The following is an 18834-nucleotide window of genomic DNA, read 5'->3' on the forward strand; positions in this document are numbered from 1 at the left end:
AATTTTCAAAATTCCTGTGTATATGCAACCTCTTTTGATTCTCACGAGAACCTTCATGATACCTGTGTTTAGTACTGTTTCCACTGTGCTGGCAAAACATTGGGCCTTTACATCAAGGGCCCATAGACATGGGGGATGGAGCTGGAGTAGTGCTGGGACAGATACTGGGGAGGTGTTCATTCCAGCAACAGATACGGCTGGTTGTTCTTAGTCAGGGTAGCATTTCCTGTGCTTGGCACATGAGGGAAACAACACAGTTCACTATCAGGAAGTGTAACTTTCCTTGTGAAATAAATGCATAATACATAATAGACAATGCTGAGATTCCCACCAATTTCATCTTTATCGCCACCTAGGGACTTTCTGGTGCAGTGCCTTGGAAAGGTCACTCAGGTTCCAAATCCCATCTGGAAGCAAAAACTGCCACAGACAAAATGCTAACAAAACTATGTTGTATGCTTGCATGATTTTGAGAGTGACTCCACCCTGGAGTCATCTACCCAGTCACCACAGAACTAACAGAATATGCCTCAGAAAGCACAGGAACTTGGTCAGACCCAATGTGAGGCAACAAGCAGGCAAAACCCTGCTGGCTTAAAGGCTGAACTCTTGGCCTTGGCACCAACGTGCTTCCCTTCCTCTGAATGGCATCTCGCGCTCTCTGTGTTGAACACTCTGGGACACCAAGCTCTTCACCTTCATCTTTCTTCACCTCTTCATCTTTCAATGGTCAGCAAAGGTGCAATCTTATCCAGACTCTTTCTCTAATCAAGCGCCTATGTCCTGAATCAACTGATTCCATCTCTGAACTTCCATAAAGATTAAATAGCTCTGGATATTTTGTATGGTCCATGGCAGTGTGGGGGGGGGAGGGGTGGAAGGGGGATGTAGACTGCCTTTGCCAGTACTGGTTGGTGGCACATTCTGGGTATACCCCATGTTTATCTATGGGGACAATTCATGGTGCAGACAACCACGATGCTTTTCTAACACCTGCACATCTGGTTTTCAATAACACAGAAAACCTAGTTCACCATCTGGGAGACCAAATAAAAGTACAACTGTGAAACTTCATAGATTGTGGCTGGAAAAATCATCTTGACCATTTTGGACAGATTTGTCTGTAGAAGCATTACATATTCTAACATGCCATCCAGGAGGAGTGGTGATAGAAGTTATACTTACAAAATTCTGGATAATATGAACAAAACTTCAACCATCATTTCCTAATAATCTTTGAAAAATCTGTTCTCGATTTTTTCAATAAACATTGTACATACATATGTTGTTTGAAACACATATTCTCTGGAATGGCTAAACTGAAGAACACCCATTGCTTCACACATTTCTAATTTATTTAAGGTGAGACCACTTAAAACACATTCCTTTAGGAAACTTCATTATATAATTTGCTACAATCATCAAGTTGTACAGCCTTTTTCCTGAAGAGATTCCTCCTAACTTATCTCTGGGTTATCGTAGCACAGAGCTTAAAAGAATGGGAAGGAAGCTAATCACTTTAAGTAGATGAAGATACAATATTGTATAATTATGTGGATAAGACTGTGTCAAAGAAAGGAGCTGTCATCATCTCCACATTCAGATTGGGAAACAGAAGCACAGGAGGCACAGTGCTGTGGTAACCTCAGTAAGCCAGTAGCAGGTATGACCAGAATGCCAACATGGCAGTGTCATACTGTGCCCGGGTATGACAAAGCATGATACTACTCTACTGGTTGATTCCTACATGGAAAAGAGCACTAGTTATTTCTGGGTCCTTCAATCTTTCTATGATACTGATGATCAAGAGAAAATTACTGGACCTTGGTGGCTCAGGACTCATATATCCCTGAATGCAAGAAGTACAACCGGGATTTCCTTTGCTTCTCTTTTTTCACCCTGGTGATCAGGCAATGTTACTGGACAGTGGCCACTATCGAGGGCAAAACTCATGTACAATGCTCTGGCTACTTCATGTGCAATACTTTATTTATTTGCCAGTCCTGAGGCTTGAATTCTGGGCCTGGGCGCTGTCCTTGAGCTTCTCTTGTTCAAGGCAAATGCTCTACAGCTTGAGGCAGGGCACCACTTCCCCGTGCAATGCTTTAAAAAGGAGTAACAGTAACAGATACAGGCCAAAACAAAAGCATTCCCCAACTTCAACAAAACAGAAATCCAATGTGAACTAAGGACAAACTACTGTACTTAAACTGTCTTGTACAGGCTTAAAAAAAAAACCACCTAGGAAACTAAAGCTATCCATGTATGAATCATACTGTTGATAGGAAAGTGCTTCCTAAGCTTGTCTGAATCATCTAGTACTATCTGTCCTTCTTGATGGCAGGTGGCTGCAGTAAGCTGAGAAGTCTTGTCCCTTTCCATTTGCTTTTGTCCTCTACTGTTACAGACCTCTGGGAAAAGTGTGAAAAGTGAGAGCTTTCACAGCTGCATTTGGCATAACTGGTGCAGACATTTCACACAGATTTTTCAGCAAGTGAACCCTCACCCTGCAGGACATCTGGTCAGTTTTACGCATATTCCTTCCTTAACATGCCATATATTTCTGGGATATGCTCTCCCTGATTCTGTTTTTCACGTAGCGGACAAGCTCTGATATTGATGAGAATCTAATTCTCTGCTTTATGAGTTCTGAGACAACTCACTAATGGCCCTGGTTTTCAAGGGCTTCTGTCTCTAACCAGGTTAGAATGAAATGAATCCTTTGCAGAGGAGAAAGCAGTCCACTTCCTCCTGGCTCCCTCCACTGCAGTACCTCCTACTGGTCTGATAGTATATGTCACTGTTTCTCCTGATGACCAGCTCTGGGAAGAGCAGCTCTTCCATTACTCTTCCTCAAATATTTTCTGAGCAGAAAACCTGTCCTAGGATGAAGCTCATGTTTTCTGAATGCTTGTTAGGTGTTTGACACATCGCAGACTTCATTGCATGGGATCTGTTCAGTGGCCCAGCATGGTAGACTCTAGTCCTTAATTTTCAGATGGAGATCCTGAAATTCAGCAGGATCACTGAAATGTTAGCATGAGACATATACCTACCCTTGTGGTGAAGAAATCCCAGTCTCTCATGGGGCTGGAGAAAGGTGTCTTCTTAGAAGAGAAGAGGAGGTTTGAAAGGTTTTCTAAGATTCATGGCTGCCCCAGTAGCTACAGTCTAGCTTTCTATAGCTGTCTACACTGATGGTAGCTTGTTGTCGTGTATTCTCCATGGCACTAAGGCTTCAACATCAGCATCTACTATGGTTTCAGGACAGTAGATACCATGCTGCTTTTGACTAGACTGCTGCTTTAACAGACCAAAGCTAGAAGCTATTTGAGGTAGGAAGTCTACATAGACTGGACAGTGTGAAATGTATAGTATTCACTGCATGTAATTCCTGATTCTAGAACTTCATCTCATGAACAGTGGGAATAAACTGATTGGCATTCCTATTCCTAAAAGCTTAAACTGTTCTTTTAAGTCAAGCTTCTTGAGATCAGATTCATCACAGATCGAACAAAACCTTTAATTGAGCCTATACCAGTGCCTGGTTTCACTATCTGAAGCACTTATTAATTCAGTAGGTGTATGATTTCAGTGTAGCCTCTATAACTGAAAGGACTCCCTTCTTAAAAGGACAAGAGCTACAGAGGTACTGTACCCAGCAGGGGATAGATAATATTCCCTGTGGAATACTAGGGACCAGGTGCTGAGTGAAATGTCTCATAGACTTGTCCTGTAATCTCACGTGAGGTAGCCACTCCCTTTCTGCACTATTATATACAAGGCCCTAAGTAATCCTAGCTACTCAGAAGGCTGAGATCTGAAATTTGTTGGAAGTCAGCCCAAGCAGGAATGTACTGGTGAGACTCATCTCCAATGAAGCACAAAAAAAAAAAAAAAAAAAAAAAAAAAAGAAAGAAAGAAAGAAAGAAAAGAAAAAAGCTGGAAGTAAAGCTGTGGCTCAAATGGTAGAGTACTGGCCTTGGGCAAAAGTGCTCAGGGACAGTGCCTAGCCTGAGAACTAGCAAAAAAAAAAAAGAAAAAAGAAAAAAGAAAGAAAAAAGCATTAAATGGAACTATGTTTAACAATTTTAAAAAAAACCATCACAATTCTCAAGCTTAAAATTATTTAAAGGCATAGTCAAATCAAACAAATCACCCAAACAGAAGCAACCTATTTTCAAACTCCTGTACTATGGGATGGGTAGCATAGCACTGTGTTGCCCTCCAGTCTCCCACACTCCAGAAATACTTCCAGTCATAGCCTAATAATCTCAACTCGAGTATCTCAGAGCAATGAAAAGCTGCCTATTCCAAAATGCTTTCTTCCTGTACTGTCTCACTGGCTTCTGATGATAATCTCATGAGCCAGGCATGAGAAAGATGGACCTTCTTCCCCAACAAGGGAAAGAAGGAAAAAGAAGATCTGGTCTGACAGCTATCAAGTCCACGTAAATTTCCCATTCATTTCAGTGCCTTGCAACCTGAAGTAAGTTCCTTAACCTTTCCGGGACTGTTTTCTTATGATGGTATAGACTGTTAAACTTGCATCAACCTCTTTTTTTTTGATAGTATTGGAATTTGAACCTGCTTGCTAGGCAAGTGCTGTACCACTTAAGCCTCCAGCCTTTTGCTTCAGTTATTTTTTGAATAGAATCTTAAATTTTTGCTTGGGTCCATCCTCAGACCATGATCCTCCTACCTATGCTTCTGGGATTATAGCTGTAGGCTACCATATCTGGCTCTCTATGACAGTACTTTAACCTAAAGATTAAAAACAAAGTTATTTCTAGTCTTTAACTATAAAGTAATCAGGCAGAGGAAAGTTGTTGATCACAAATATCTACATACTTCATTTTGTAGTTTCCATTTACTCTAACTGGACCCCTCCCCCTTCGAAGAGGGGTTAGGCAGCATAATGTTTCTGTATGAGCCTAAAGAATGGTGAGTTTGGGATTCTGAGTTGGCTGAGTTCTTCTGAGACTGACGAGGACTGCTCAAACACAAGGGGGCTTTGCTTAATGGTAATTTAGCTCAAACTTCCTGAATTTTGATGAGCCAGCTGGAGTTTCTTGAAAATATTCCTAAGCTAGGCTCAGAAGAATTCTTTCTACAGTTCTTTTTGTACTCTTCTTGTTTGTGGGAACTTTGCCACAAGTATCTATATGCATCCTAGAAGCCACCACCCTTTAGACTCATAAATTTGAGGCTGTGGAGATGACTTTGGCTGTAAATACAGACCAGGGCTTTCCTCGCTTGGAGAATGAGCAATCCAAACCATGATTCAAGACAGTCTTGTCCTCTTTCAGTGGCTCCAATAGGAAGCCACAAAACAAGAACTGTGTCTGTACACAGAGTGTCAGCTGACATTTAACAATACCTACTAACAACTCAGTTCTACACACTGCCATTTTTCACATGTAAAGGCACTCAGTCCCATATAACCATCATGAGAGGCTGCCCTCCTCCTGTCTCACTAGCAGACAGGCCAGAGCTCTCAATCTGACGCCCTGCTCTGAACAGCCAGGACGGCTACTCTGTTGGCAGTGAGGGATTTCTTTTTTTTTTCAATTATGGGCTTTATTTTTCAGGAGGAAGGATAAGCTGCCTATCCTTAGTTGACCATAGTTGCTATAGCCAAGTCTCTAAGCTCCTGTTCCAGCAGCTGACTCACTAAATTTACTCTTTGTCTACTGGGTCTTTGGTAAAGAGCTGGTTAGAATTTATTCAAGGCAGGAGAGCTACACATGGCAATGAGCCAGAGGGAACTGTTTATGTGTTTCAGTGCCCACACTGGGATAAAATTACGGGAGGGGGTGAGAGGAGGTAAGCATCTACTGGTTCCCTGGACTCTGGTGTCAGTTCCTCCAGGTGCTCAATGACCTGGAGGTTCTGTGACCCAGGGCAGGCCTTGCCTGTTGAGGGAGATTACTGAACTGTATTGATGAGCATCACTAGAGAATATGAAATCTTTCAGAGACATTGCTCTACTGTCATTAGGCCTGGAGAATCCTCACTGTGCTCGGGAGGATGTAGTGAGGCACCTTGTTCTTATTCTCTGGGGAGCATCCTTTCCCAGAAGGGAGCAGCAGCCCAGTGTTCAAACACTATAAAGCTTTAGTTTGATACACTAGTGATTTAGGAGAGAATGTTCTAATAGAGTGTATATAGTATGGTAAGAAATAGCGGCAGGTTTAGCCCCTGTGCTATTAGCATTAGGGCCACTGGTTATCTTTGATGAGATCTGTTCATGCAAAGCCTTATTTTAACTTGTCTGCCTTATTTTATGATCTATGAGGCCATTTGGGGTCTAAGAACACAGCTTCCATTTATAACACTATTTCAATGGAGAATAAGCTCTGAAAAAACACTTTTGAATAAAGCTCACATTTCCCACAAAATAGCTCCAGTGTGATTCAAATAGGCATGGCATTGTGCACCATGAGGCCCTTCAAACCTGAGCTAGCACAGGCTGAGCACATAGTGAGAATCCTGCATTTCGATTCAGTCAGAGACCAAAATCAAAGGTGTAGCTCGAGGCACCTCTCTACTCCCCCCTTTGCTTGGGTGACCCTTGATAGTAACATTTCTGTCCTCAACTTCCCTAAACAAGTGGGAGCACACTGACTTTGTAAGCAGGGCATACTCTGTGGATAGGAGATGTAATATAGCACTTTGTGGCTGAGAACAGGGTGCTAGCTACTGGCTCAAGGAGTTAGCCCTGTGGAGGTTTTTGATAATGTCCATCATGACACTCCTGTGGGAAGAGAGCCCTCTCCAGATCAGGTCCTGTCTGAGGGAATGTAGTACTGTACAACTGGTTCACAGAAGACCTGGTGAAGAATTCCAAGCAACTGAGAACCTTAGGCAGTGCCTATAGATGCTACAGCTAGAATATCCACCTCACCTGGAGTCCAAAGAATGGGAAGAGCTTGGCTTAGGGCCTCTTGTGAGATGAATGCTTGTGACCATTAACCACCATTATGAGCACCAGCATCTTCAACAGAGACCTCTTAGTGTGGAGGAAAGTAACCTTTCCGAGAACTCACATTCCAGCCATGCTAAAAAGACCGCAGGTTTTGAAGCCATGGGGAATCTCAGACTAAATTATACCACTCCATCGTTTATGGCTGTTTGGCCTTTGATAAGCCATTGTACCTCTTTAAGCTTTAGTTTCCTCATCTCTAAAACAGGCACAAAAGCACACACTTCACAGCACTTGTGTGATGTTATCAAGAGGCAGTGCACAAACTGTGCCTCTTACACTGCTTGTCCTGCTGCTGGTGCCAGGCAGATGGCAAGGTCCCCACGTCAAGCTGATCCTGACAGTGTGGTCCACACTTTGCTAGTCAAATGGACCTCAGACTCTTCCTTTCAAGCTGGACAGCTGGGCAAAGCAGCAGCACTGAAGAGGGAGCCACAAAGCCCATCTCTGGCCATACCTTTCCCGGCGTTCCTAGGTGGCAGAGGGGGGGCCTCTGAAGTAGGTGATGTGGGTGAGTCTGTGCTCGTGGACACAAAGATCTGGTTGGTGAAGGCTCCATAGGAAAGCCGCTGCTTGTCCCGAGGTGTGCCGAACCCTGGCAGTGACAGCTTGTCCTGGGGCGAGATGCTGGAGGAGTGGCAGAAGCTCTGGGGCCTGGGCGAGCGCTCCTTCTTGATTGGGCTTGGCTGGTAGATGAGACAACAGTGGGTGAGATATAACAAAGGATTGTGCAAAGGAGCCTGCAGGATGGGTTCAGGTGTCACCTGGGCTCCAGAAGCTTTGCTGGAGGAGGTTAGGACCTGTGCCAGAGCCTCTCAGTCTCATGCATGACAAGGAAGCCTTTACCCTTCTACTTCCTGTATCCTCATCACTGGCAACCACTAGGGAACACCGTGAGGGACCAGTAGAGAGTTTGAGGCAGTAAGGCTGCAGTGTGGTATAACGTTCAGTGAAGGGATGAACACCTTCCCTGTGCAAGACACCCTCCGCGCCCTCCCGTGTTCTCATCCATCTGTAATATGTTCTACTAACTTCTTACTCCTGTTTAGATCTTCTCAATCTTCACCTCTCTTCTCACTTTGTCTCTCTGGGAAGCAAACTCATACACAGCATGGCTTGGAGGTGCCTGCCTACAATGCTGACCATTCAGATGTGAAAATCCCACCCAAGCTCTAAGACTACAAACGATTTCCAACTGCTCAGGTAGGCACTGTAATGACGTAAGCATCACTCACCTGTGATGTTAGTAACTGGACATTACTTGGAGTCCCCTGGCCTGCACAGATGCCAAAGGGTCCTCAAGCTCCTTCCTAGTGAGGGAATCACTGATCTCACTGCATCACCAACCTCCTGAATGGTCTTGGCTATTGTCCACAAAGCAGCTGCAGCTGGCAGGAAACCTTGCTCTTCTGATACTAAACCTCAGCTTGGATAAACCTGACAGCACGGATAAAAGCCCGACCTAGTGTAGCCTTTCTTAACCTGACCTGGCTGACCCCACAGGGCAGCCCCTCCCTCTGGGGGACAGTCTTTACACATAGTATTTCTCACCATTCAGACTTCCAGGCTCTGCCAGACCCCTAGCCATGGCCCATACTGTTCTCCCAGGCCAACATCCAACTACCTCAAAACTCGTTTTCAGTGCTACTCCCTCGATAGCATCTGTGTAGTCTGCCAAGGCTGAGGAGCTCAGTCTTCTGAACACTTCTCAGGAATACTTCAAATCCTCAGTATATTAGTTGTCACACCAGATGACCATTTACACCCACTTCAAGTACCCAATGACTTTAGGGCCTCTTTGTCCAACCATTCTTCACATCCTGCATGGCACTGAGGGACCATCCAGCTATACATGGTGATAAGGATGAGTGACTTCAAGTAGATTAAAACTCTGCATTTAAGCCTGGAGTCTATTTTTACCAGCTCACTGACTCCATACAAGTTGCTAAATTTTTTTTCTCTTCTGTGAACTGGGGACAATAGCAGTTATCCCCCACTGGTTTTCAGTAAAGCTGGTCTGAGATAACATAGGTGCTAGGCAGCCTAGTCAATATTTAAGTACTCTCAATAAATGACAACTGTTAGTACTTATTAATTATACAACTTGTGGGTGGGGATGGGAGGGAAAACTGGGAGAGAGTGAGGGCAGGGGTGACACTGTCCAAAAAGAAATGTACTCTTTATCTGACTTACAAAACTGTAACCTCTTTGTATATCATCTTTACATTAACAGTGAAAAATAAAATTTTTTAAAAAAGATGCAGGGTCTCCTGGACAATGAGGGGTTCTGCTTACAGCCTCAGCTGCTGGTCCAGCAGCCCCCTCAACCATGAGAGCCAAGCTCAGACAAGTTTTTTTCTTTCTCCTTCTGTCCCATTGCTTCAGTTTCTCTGGACAACCCTCAAAAATAATGTAATTGTCAGAAATCAAGCGATGACAATGGTCCTGGTACATCAGGTCAGAAGACCCAAACCATCTCACAGGAAAATGGCTCCGGCCTGTGCAGGGAGGACAGGAACTCTCTCTGGGGTACCCACCCTTCCCACTCACTTTGTCATCCAGATCATCATCACTTTCATCCATCTCCTCCTGTCGAAGATTCCACTCATACTCTACGTGGACGTGTGGGTTGAACTTGCCAGATTTAGCCTGGGAAAGCTGGAAGGAACAGCAGGTACGCACCATTTAGGTTGAAATGTCCAAACACTCCAGTCTTACACAAACACTGAGCAAATCCCACCCGACGCCTAGTTTCAAACGCATCAATAGGTGCACCTGGGCGCAACTCTAACTAATTGTAGTAAGTAGTAATAAATAGTAATAATAATAGTAATAAATAGCTAGTAAGTAATAAGGTAGATGGCTGTTTGACAGACCTGGGAACTGCAAAGAACAGCAGGAAGAAGCTTCCTGACTTTGACAACTTGATTTTTATCTGAAATTAACAACTTTCTTTATTTTTCTTTTTTCTGCCAGTCCTGAGGCTTGAACTCTAAGCCTGGGCACTGTTCCAGAGCTCTTTTAGTTCAAAGCTAGCACTCTACCTCTTGAGCCACAGCACCACTTCCCGATTTTCCATGATTTAATTGGAGATAGGAGTCTCACAAACTTTCCTGCCTGGGCTGGCTTCAAACTGCAATCCTCACCTCTCAGGCTCCTGAGTAGCTAGGATTATAGCTTTCTTAATACTAAAATGTATCTCAGAATCACATATTCCTGTCTGAAGAACATTCAAGAGTCTGTCAAAGTTAAGAGGTATATCTTTAAAAGCCCATCCCATTTCTTATTAATAAAATGAGTGCAGGGACAGCAATCTCAAGAACATTCTAATTAATTAATTAACTTATTGTGCCAGTCCTGGGGTGTGAACTCAGGGTCTGAGTACTGTTCTTGATATTCTACTTGATTAGCGCTCTACCACTTTAAGCCACAGCTCCACATTTGGTTTTCTGGCGGTTAATTGGAGATGAGAGTCTCATGACCTTTCCTGCCCAGGCTGGCTCTGAATCATGATCCTCAGATCTCAGCAACCTGAGTAACTAGGATGACAGGTATGAGCCACCAGCGTCCTGCTGGTGAATAAAAAGTAAAGCCAGATGCCAGTGGCTCATGCCGATATAATCTTAGCTGCTTCAGAGGCCGAGAATGGGAGTGTCATGGGTAGGTCTTGGCCTGGACAGAAAAGTTTATAAGCCTCCTTTCAATTCATACTTGGGTACAGTGGCATGTGCTAGATATATGGGAGGTTGAGACTGGAATGCTTGAAGACCCTATCTCAAAGTAAAACAAGGTAGGCACTCGTGGCCCACACACCTGTAAATCTAGCTATTCAGGAGGCTGAGACCTGGCTGATCAGCCAGCTGAGAAGCCAGCTGTGCAGAAAATTCTTCAAGACTCCATCTCCAATTAAGTAGTGTAAAGGGAGAGTGCAACTGTGAACAAGAAAGAGGAGCAAGAGCATGCCTAAGTTGAAGCCCTGGTACTGGCACAATAAAAACAAAGCAAAACAAAGCAAAATGTAACAAAAACAGAATTAAAAGTATAACTACCAGGCTTAGAATCTGGTATTCAGCAAAAATTGTGACTTTTTAAAAAACCTATCTCTTCCTTTCCCATGACACTCATGTTACATTTTTCATTAGAATCATTCTAACTCCAGGTTTTGATTATTCAGCAAGAATTGGTGGGGTCAAGTGAGGTGAGTGTACAGAATTAGGAGAACAGTGTTTAACACTCTCAAAGCCACTATCCTCTGAGCTTTATCTGCCCAAAGGTGTAAACTATAGAAAAAGCCTATTGACCTGGCAAATACAAAGTATAACTGCAATCTGCAGTCCTGTCCAGTGACAGCACCTCTCAAATGCACTTCACCTCCCATGCCACAACTGCACTCAAAACATGAGTGGGTGACAGTGGTAATTATTTCACTTTTTTTGTTTATTTAATTTTATTGTGAAAATACTGTACAGAGGGGTTACAATTACATGGGCGAGATAATGAGTACATTTCTTATCAAGCATTGTTGCTTTCTCTTTGTTTCTCCTTCCCATCCTCCCCCCACCCCCAACAAAGTTGTGAAGTTCGTTTTTTGACATAACGACTTGTACATCTCATTGTTGCAATGGGTCTACCTGTATTCCTAGTTAAACGTTTTGTTGTTTTTTTTTATGGTACTGGGATTTGAATTTAGGGCCTTGTGCTCTTGCTAGGGTGTTCCACCATTTGGGTTATGCCTCTGGCCCTTTCTTTGCTTTATTTTTCAGATAGGGTCTTGTATTTTTTTTCTGGGGGCTAGTCTTAGACCATTATCCTCTCACCTAAATCTCTCCATAGTTGGTAGGTGGGATTAAAGGTATGAACCATTACTTCCTGGCTTATTTCAATCTCTCAGAAGGACATTTTGAAGAGAGTTAATGACTAGTAAGTGTCTAAATCTACTTTCTCTTACCAGATCTTCACACTGGGTAGCTTTTAATCTCTTTGCTATGTCCAAGGCAGTTTCTCCAGCTTGGTTAACTGAAACAAAGGAAAACTACGCTTGCATTAAGTGTCTAGGGAAGAACAGCACATAACATGCAAATCTGTTTTACTGAACAGATGTTAAGAGATGGTCACTGGTGACACGTGGCCACACTCTCACCAATGTCCACAGTGGGCTTGCTCCTGAGAAGCAGCTTCAGACACTCAGGCTTGTTGTACAGGCTGCAGTAGTGCAGAGCCGTGTTCCCCAAGGATGTCTGCTTATCCAGGTTCCCACTGAAAAATCACAGTGTCACAAAGAAATGACTACAACTCTAGGCGTCAGTTGCTATTTAAAAGGTATAAGCTACTTATTTCTGGATTTTTCCATTTAATACATTTGGACCATGGTTGAATTCAGGTAACTGATACCTCAGAAAGTAAAAGTGTGGATGAATGAAGGAATATAAGTGTGAATATCATATTCTATATTTACTTATTTTTGTGACGAGGGTCAAACTTGGTCTTATATAATGTAGGCTGGCTTCAAATCTTTGGTTTTCCTGCTTTAGCCTCCCAAGTCGCTGAGACAACAGGTGTGTGCTAATGCATGTGGGTGCTTCTTTCTATGCTAATAACTAACTCAAACTTAAAACAGGGAAATAACGGTGTTTCTATATTATACCTATATTTATAAGAAATACAGTGATAGTAACATTCAGAATTGATGCCTAGTAAACCACAGAGTAGCTTTTACATGTTCAGTGCATCTTCACACCTACCTGAGAAAGTACTCAGACTAGCTTCCATTTTGCAGATGAAAAACTGAAGGCACAGAGAGGGTAAAGTGCTTGCTTTCATTGTATTCAAGATAGGGACAATAGAATGGGGATTTGAACACAGACTATCTCTGGAGCCAATGCTTTTAAACATTATGCCATTCTTCCCTCTAAGGAAGAGGCCTGGACCTTTATACAATTAGACTGTGTCCATGAAGCATTCTTCCTACATGGGATCAGCTCCCCTCCTTATTGATCATTTGCCTCTGGATAAGCTCAGCTCCTACTTAATCTTCCTCTTACTGAACAGGTGACATTGATCAAGATGTACTGTACTTACAAACTGACAAGTTCAGCTGAAACCCCTTTGTACAACTACTTTACATTAAAAAATAAAAAGAAAATGAAAGAATCCAGCAGAGACACATCTCCTGTGTTCAGCATTACAGGCTTAACATTATGTCTCTCGTTTGAACTAGCTTGCTCTATTCTATTAAACAACAAACACTCAAAAATATAACTGACCTGTACTGTTCATACTCTTCTTTCGTACTCTGCAAATCAGGAGTTTTTTTTGTTTGTGCCAGTCTTGGGCCTTGAACTCAGAGCCTGGTTGTTATCTCTGAGCTTTTTTGCTCAATGCTAGCACTCTATCACTTGAGTTATAGGCTTTCTTCTGGATTGTTTTTGTGTGTGGGGGTGGGGGTGGGGGAAAGAGGGTTGTTAATTAGAGATAAGAGTCTTAGGGACTTTCTTGCCCAGGTTGACTTCAAACCACAATTCTCAGATCTCAGCCTCCTGAGTAGCTGAGTACAGGCATGAGCCACTAATGCCCAGCAATATAGCAAGTTTTTAGGCACACAGATAGTACTTTATATTTTCTATGGCCAGGTACTAGCAAACTATAACCTATGGGACACAGTTTGGAAGGTTCTTTATTTTTGTAAACAGTTTTATTGGTCTACAGCTATGCTCACTCATTTGCATATTGTTTATAGCTGTTTTCATACCACAATGGTCTGCAAAGCCTTAGATTTTATATGGCTAATTATAAAAAGATGTTTACTGTGTTATGATCTAGGCCACTAATAGGTCTGGTGTGTACTAACTTATGAGTCATATTTACTTAATTCAATGGAGAAAACAAAGGCTTTACCAGTTTTGTACAAGGAAGTCAACCAGATGGAGAGATGTGTGGTCGGCAGTTCGGACGGCGAGGTGGAGGGCTGTCTCCCCGAGCTCCTGGGAAGGGAAGGACAAGTATAAACATGGAGATTCACATGCCTGTTTTTCTCTAGCAGCTTCACTTACATTAGATGCCTCAAATAATTATTTCAACGACACGTTTTACTCTCAAATTCTCTTGATTTAGAAGTGTGCAACCAAATAGTATATAAGAATCTCATTATATGCTGTTAGGATAACAAAAATGATCATTTAACCTGATTTTTATTTTCTGTTCTATGATTTCAGTGAGGCCTTACCTGTCCAGGCTCGAGCAGTGGCTCCATTAGCTCTACCCCTTCTGCATAGACTTGAACTAGTGCAAGTAAATCCCTGGACTTAATGGCCTCCAGCAACTCATTCAGCTTAGCTGTTGGGGAGGAACAGGTCTTCCTTGAGAACCTATGGTCTACATACTTCGCAGTGATATACTCTTTCCGTATGGTCCTAAAACAGAAAACAAAACCAAACCACCAGAGAATCATTTTCCAAGAGCCAAGAAAGTTTCAGATCTTCCTGACATATATATATATAATTTTTTGTCCAGGAATTCTTTTAATGAACATGCTTCTCAAACAAGCTAGATTTTAGACCAAGTTACTCCAATAAAGGCAAACTAAAGAAACTAAAGAAATATTTATTGGTGCATGCAGGTAATACACAGTGACAGAATGGGCACATAGATCATAGATTTCTTTTTCACCTTGATCAACAGCCTGAGAAATTTGCTCTTAAGACTTCAAACTCAGAAACACAGAAATATATAAAGATATTTAGAAATGTAGATGCAAATAAAAGTTTTCAGAGCCCCATGGAAAGGGTTTTAGTCTTGTAATAGAACTCTTGATCCATCAGTGAGTGGCCTGAGGCTGAGGAAGGCTGCCATGAGAACAAGCCGACAGTAGTTCCCCAAGGATGAGACAAGTTCCTCCCTGCAGAAGCTTGTGATGGGGAGCAGGAGGCTTCAGTGGGCACCAGGCTCCGAGCAGCATGTTTTTGTACAGGGCTACCCTCTATCTCAGCTCAAGAGGTCTTGGGGAGATTTGAGTCTACCTCTCAGCCATAAGGGTGAGAACAGAACCAAAGTAGTCCAGTACTTACTCTGTTACCTTTTGGGAAAGATGAAAATAGAAGTCAGCTCAGAGAAAATGACAGTAAGACAGGGAGAGAGAAATGGGGTCCAGATGGTACTGACATTCTAGATACTGTTGTACCTGAAAACCCACCCCTTGAACGGCCCAGTTATATAAAACAGCTACTAAAAAGACTGAATGGAGTTTTATCTTCTTTGAAGTATTAATAACCATACCTACTTTCCAGAGAAACAAAAATTACGGCTAGGAACAAAGAGTGATGTGTGAACTCTTTTTGGAAACTAGATTTCCTAACGTCAGACTAAATATGCCTTACAATAATTTCAGTATTTTTGCAAATTTGGTAGCTAAGGAGGGTCTGGCAAAACATTTAGGCTGCTATCTCCTCCACAGACTTCCCTTTTTTTCCCAGATAAAATATTATAGATTTAAAACTTAATTTCTTACTTTGGTTATACAAAATACAAGCTTCACAAAATGTTCATTTTTTTTAGTTTGTACTTTACAAATATAAAAAATAGAAGTTTGCTTAAATTTATATTACATATTTATTAAGGGACAATATAGAAAAAAGACATTGTTCTGCTTTCAGCATACTTAGGAATAAATCATTGTGCAAGTTATTGTACATCTGAAACCACAGTGTGTAACAGACTGCCTACATAAAAAAATCTTAAAGAAGTAAACCAGAGTATTTACCTGACTTAGGTCATACATGTAGATTGGAAGCTTGTGAATAAATAATCAAGAGAGAAGAGGAATCCAAAAGACAAAAAATTTAAAAAAAATCAAAGAACAGATGAGGTCTGAGACTGGATCTTATATCATTCCAATTCTAAATCAACTAGAATATGCTGGCCCCTGCAATGGGGTCAGGGGTAACTGTAAGTTGTGGATATCAGGGTAAAATGAGATTTGTCAATTGGGGGAAATGGGGAAGAGGGAAGACCAGAATTCCCTTAAACTGTGTTTCAGATGCACTACAAAGATCACTTTTTATCCTCTTTGCCTTCTCCAGAAGCCATTATTCAGTTAGAAGAGAAAGAAATTTCAGGTACAGAATATGTCTTCTAATAGCCTAACTGAAGATGCTTGGTGAGTCTTGGTTCTAAACATACAAAAAGGAAGCCACGGTTCTCAAACTGCTTTATACTTTGACAAGGAATTTACTTTTGTCTTCAGATTTCTTCTTTCACAAAGCCTTTCTTGACCACTTGAGTTAGAATTAATCTCTGACTTATCCATACCACTTAAACCAAGTTTGAACTGCAAGGGCTGGGAGCTTAGCTCAGCACTGGAATGTGTGTTTAGCATGTGTGTGTGCGGCTCTGGGTTTACTCCCTAGCACCCCCTCAACATTTAATTCAACTAAAAAAGCTATGAATAGAGTGACAGACTTGCTGGGTCCTAGTAGTACTTGGATGAGAGATTAATCCATTTATACTGCTCAAAAATTAAAGTGATACCTCCAAGTATATTGTCTCTACAGGCCTGTGTGTCGCAGGCTTGTTCCTCTGCTAGTGGCATTGTTGAGGGGTGAGATTACAAGGGTGTTAACCTTACTGAGGGACTAATCCACTGATGGTTCATAGAGGAATGAACTATCAAGAGGTGGACCTGGTTGAAGTAAGTGGGTCACAATGCGGGGGGAGGACTTATCTGAGAAGGATTTATCTGACCCATGGCCTCCTTCTGTCTTTCTCTGTACCTCCCACCTACCACAAGGAGAAGTGCTTTGCTCCTCTATATCCTTCTACAATGATGGTTTTCTATCCTGGCACAGGCCAAAATAAGGGTTTAAGAAAACTTGGGCTGAAATCTGTGAAACTGTGACCCCTAATTTGTTTTCCTAAGCACTCTGTGACAGTAATGGAAAGGTGATTAGCACAGAAAATCTACTGAGAAATATGACCATTCCTGACTATGGTTCAGAAGCCTTTTGAACTGTCTTGAGGGAGGAATTTGGGAAAGTCTGGAGAAGTAGGCTAGAAAAAGCTACTGCTATATAAGCAGAGCTGAGTGGGCAATTCTGGTGGGATCTCAGATGACCGGAATGACATTAAGAATACAAAGAGTAAAGATTGTGCTCACAAAGTTTCAGATGGGAATGAGGAATCTGCTGGGAATTGGGCCAGAGGCCACTCATATTACACTTGTCTACATTTCGTCCATATCCTAAGACTTTGCGTGAGCTGAATTTAAAGGTTATGAACTAGTTTATCTAGAGGAAATTTCTAGGCAGTACAGCAGTGAGCAGGTGGCATGAATATTGCCAGGTTTACATTTAGAACTGGTAGTAAAAAGCAGATCATAAGGAGTTAAAAAACTTGTAATTTGGCCAGAAAGGAAAAGTACTGAAAGATGTGGTAAAGGTGTGGTTCTTGAAGAGATTAGTGACATTAAAAAAAACCAAGTACTTTTCATCAGGATAAGTGGAAAGAGAACTTGGGGTTCTCTCAGGGATTGATCAGGCCCTTCCCATCAAAGGTTCTGGGATCTGAAGGTAAAATGGACTTGTAAGAGGCTGCTTTGAGAATAGAGGACTGGTTCTGGATATCCTGCTCACACAGGCACTGTAGGAAAAGTGTATCCCTGCACTTAGCTATCCATCAATACTGCCGCTTTAGTCCAAGCAGGACTGGTTACTTTTTAGGTAATTAGTGGACTTAGGGTTCAGTCATGTGATGCTAGTTTTGCAGGCATGCAGAATCCAAGTGCTTATGTAGGGTCATAGAGGATTCCACCCAGATTTCAAAGGAAGGCTGAGAGGTCAGGCAATGTATGGGAGGATTGGAGCTCCTACAGGAAGCTCCTGAGAGGGTAAGATAATGCTTTCTGAAGTCATGTGGGTGAAACTGAAGGGCCATGAATGGCCAAGACTTTGGTGGCCAGGGACAGAATACAGTTTGGATGTAAAATGTTCCCATAGATAGACTCACAGGCCTGGTCTCCAGGTATTAGTGCTATTGAGGGGTGACTGATTCCATCATGGACTAAGCCACTGATGGGTTCATGGTGAATGTACTATCAGGAAGTGGGATCTGATTGGAGGAAGTGGGTCACAAGGGAGGTATGTCTTTGAATGGCATACATCTTGTCCCTGACTTTTCCTGCTCTGTTTCCTGGCTGCCATGAGGTACACAGCTTTCCTTCACTACACTCTGATACCTGGTATGTTAACTCAGGCTCATGGTGGTGGAGGTGGCTAACTCTAGAGTGAAACTGTAAAACCAAAAAGTTCTCTTCTCTTTTAAGTTGTTTACATATTTTGTCACAGCAATGTGAAACTGACTAACCCATATATGCTTAAGCATTCTGTACTATCAAATCTATATGGTAGTATTTGATATTGAATACAGGGCCTTGGACTTGGTAGGCGAATGCTTCACCACTTGAGCCACATCCCAGTCCTATCTAAATCTATTTGCCTTCTAAGTCTAGGTAGTGAGAGTTCAAGGAAAGGGGCTTTTTTTTTTTTGTCAGTCATGGGGCTTGAACTCAGGACCTGTGTGCTGTCTCTAAGCTCTTTATTACTAAAGACAAGCTCTCTACAACTTTGAGCCACAGAACCACTTCCAGATTTTTTGAGTAGTTAATTGGAGATAAAAGTCTCTTGGGGACTTTGCTGCCTGGGCTGGCTTCAAACTGCAATCCTCAGATCTCAGCCTCCTGAGTAGCAAGGATTACAGGTGTAAGCATTAGCACCTGGCTTGTCAAGGAAAGGTTTATCATCAAATTTAGACAAAATTAACTTTCTGAGTCTGGATCAAGGAATGTGCATATTTCTCCATAC

General features: G+C 42.3%; 1 protein-coding gene across 8 annotated transcripts in view; it reads right to left on the reverse strand.

Moving 5' to 3' along the window:
- Asap1 (ArfGAP with SH3 domain, ankyrin repeat and PH domain 1) overlaps positions 1-18834 on the reverse strand; it is a 299332-nt gene that overhangs the window by 24732 nt on the left and 255766 nt on the right. For all 8 annotated transcript variants that reach the window (XM_069991415.1, XM_069991412.1, XM_069991407.1 and 5 more), the window contains 6 exons: positions 14208-14394; positions 13880-13965; positions 12126-12241; positions 11934-12001; positions 9536-9643; positions 7443-7671 (listed from right to left, as the gene is read on the reverse strand). In XM_069991415.1, coding sequence (XP_069847516.1) covers positions 7443-7671; positions 9536-9643; positions 11934-12001; positions 12126-12241; positions 13880-13965; positions 14208-14394 — 794 coding nt within the window. The remainder of the gene's footprint in view (positions 1-7442; positions 7672-9535; positions 9644-11933; positions 12002-12125; positions 12242-13879; positions 13966-14207; positions 14395-18834) is intronic.

The sequence above is a fragment of the Dipodomys merriami genome, unplaced genomic scaffold, assembly GCF_024711535.1.
Source record: "Dipodomys merriami isolate MVZ:Mamm:240054 unplaced genomic scaffold, mDipMer1.0.p SCAF_4, whole genome shotgun sequence".
Classification (NCBI taxonomy): Eukaryota; Metazoa; Chordata; class Mammalia; order Rodentia; family Heteromyidae; genus Dipodomys; species Dipodomys merriami.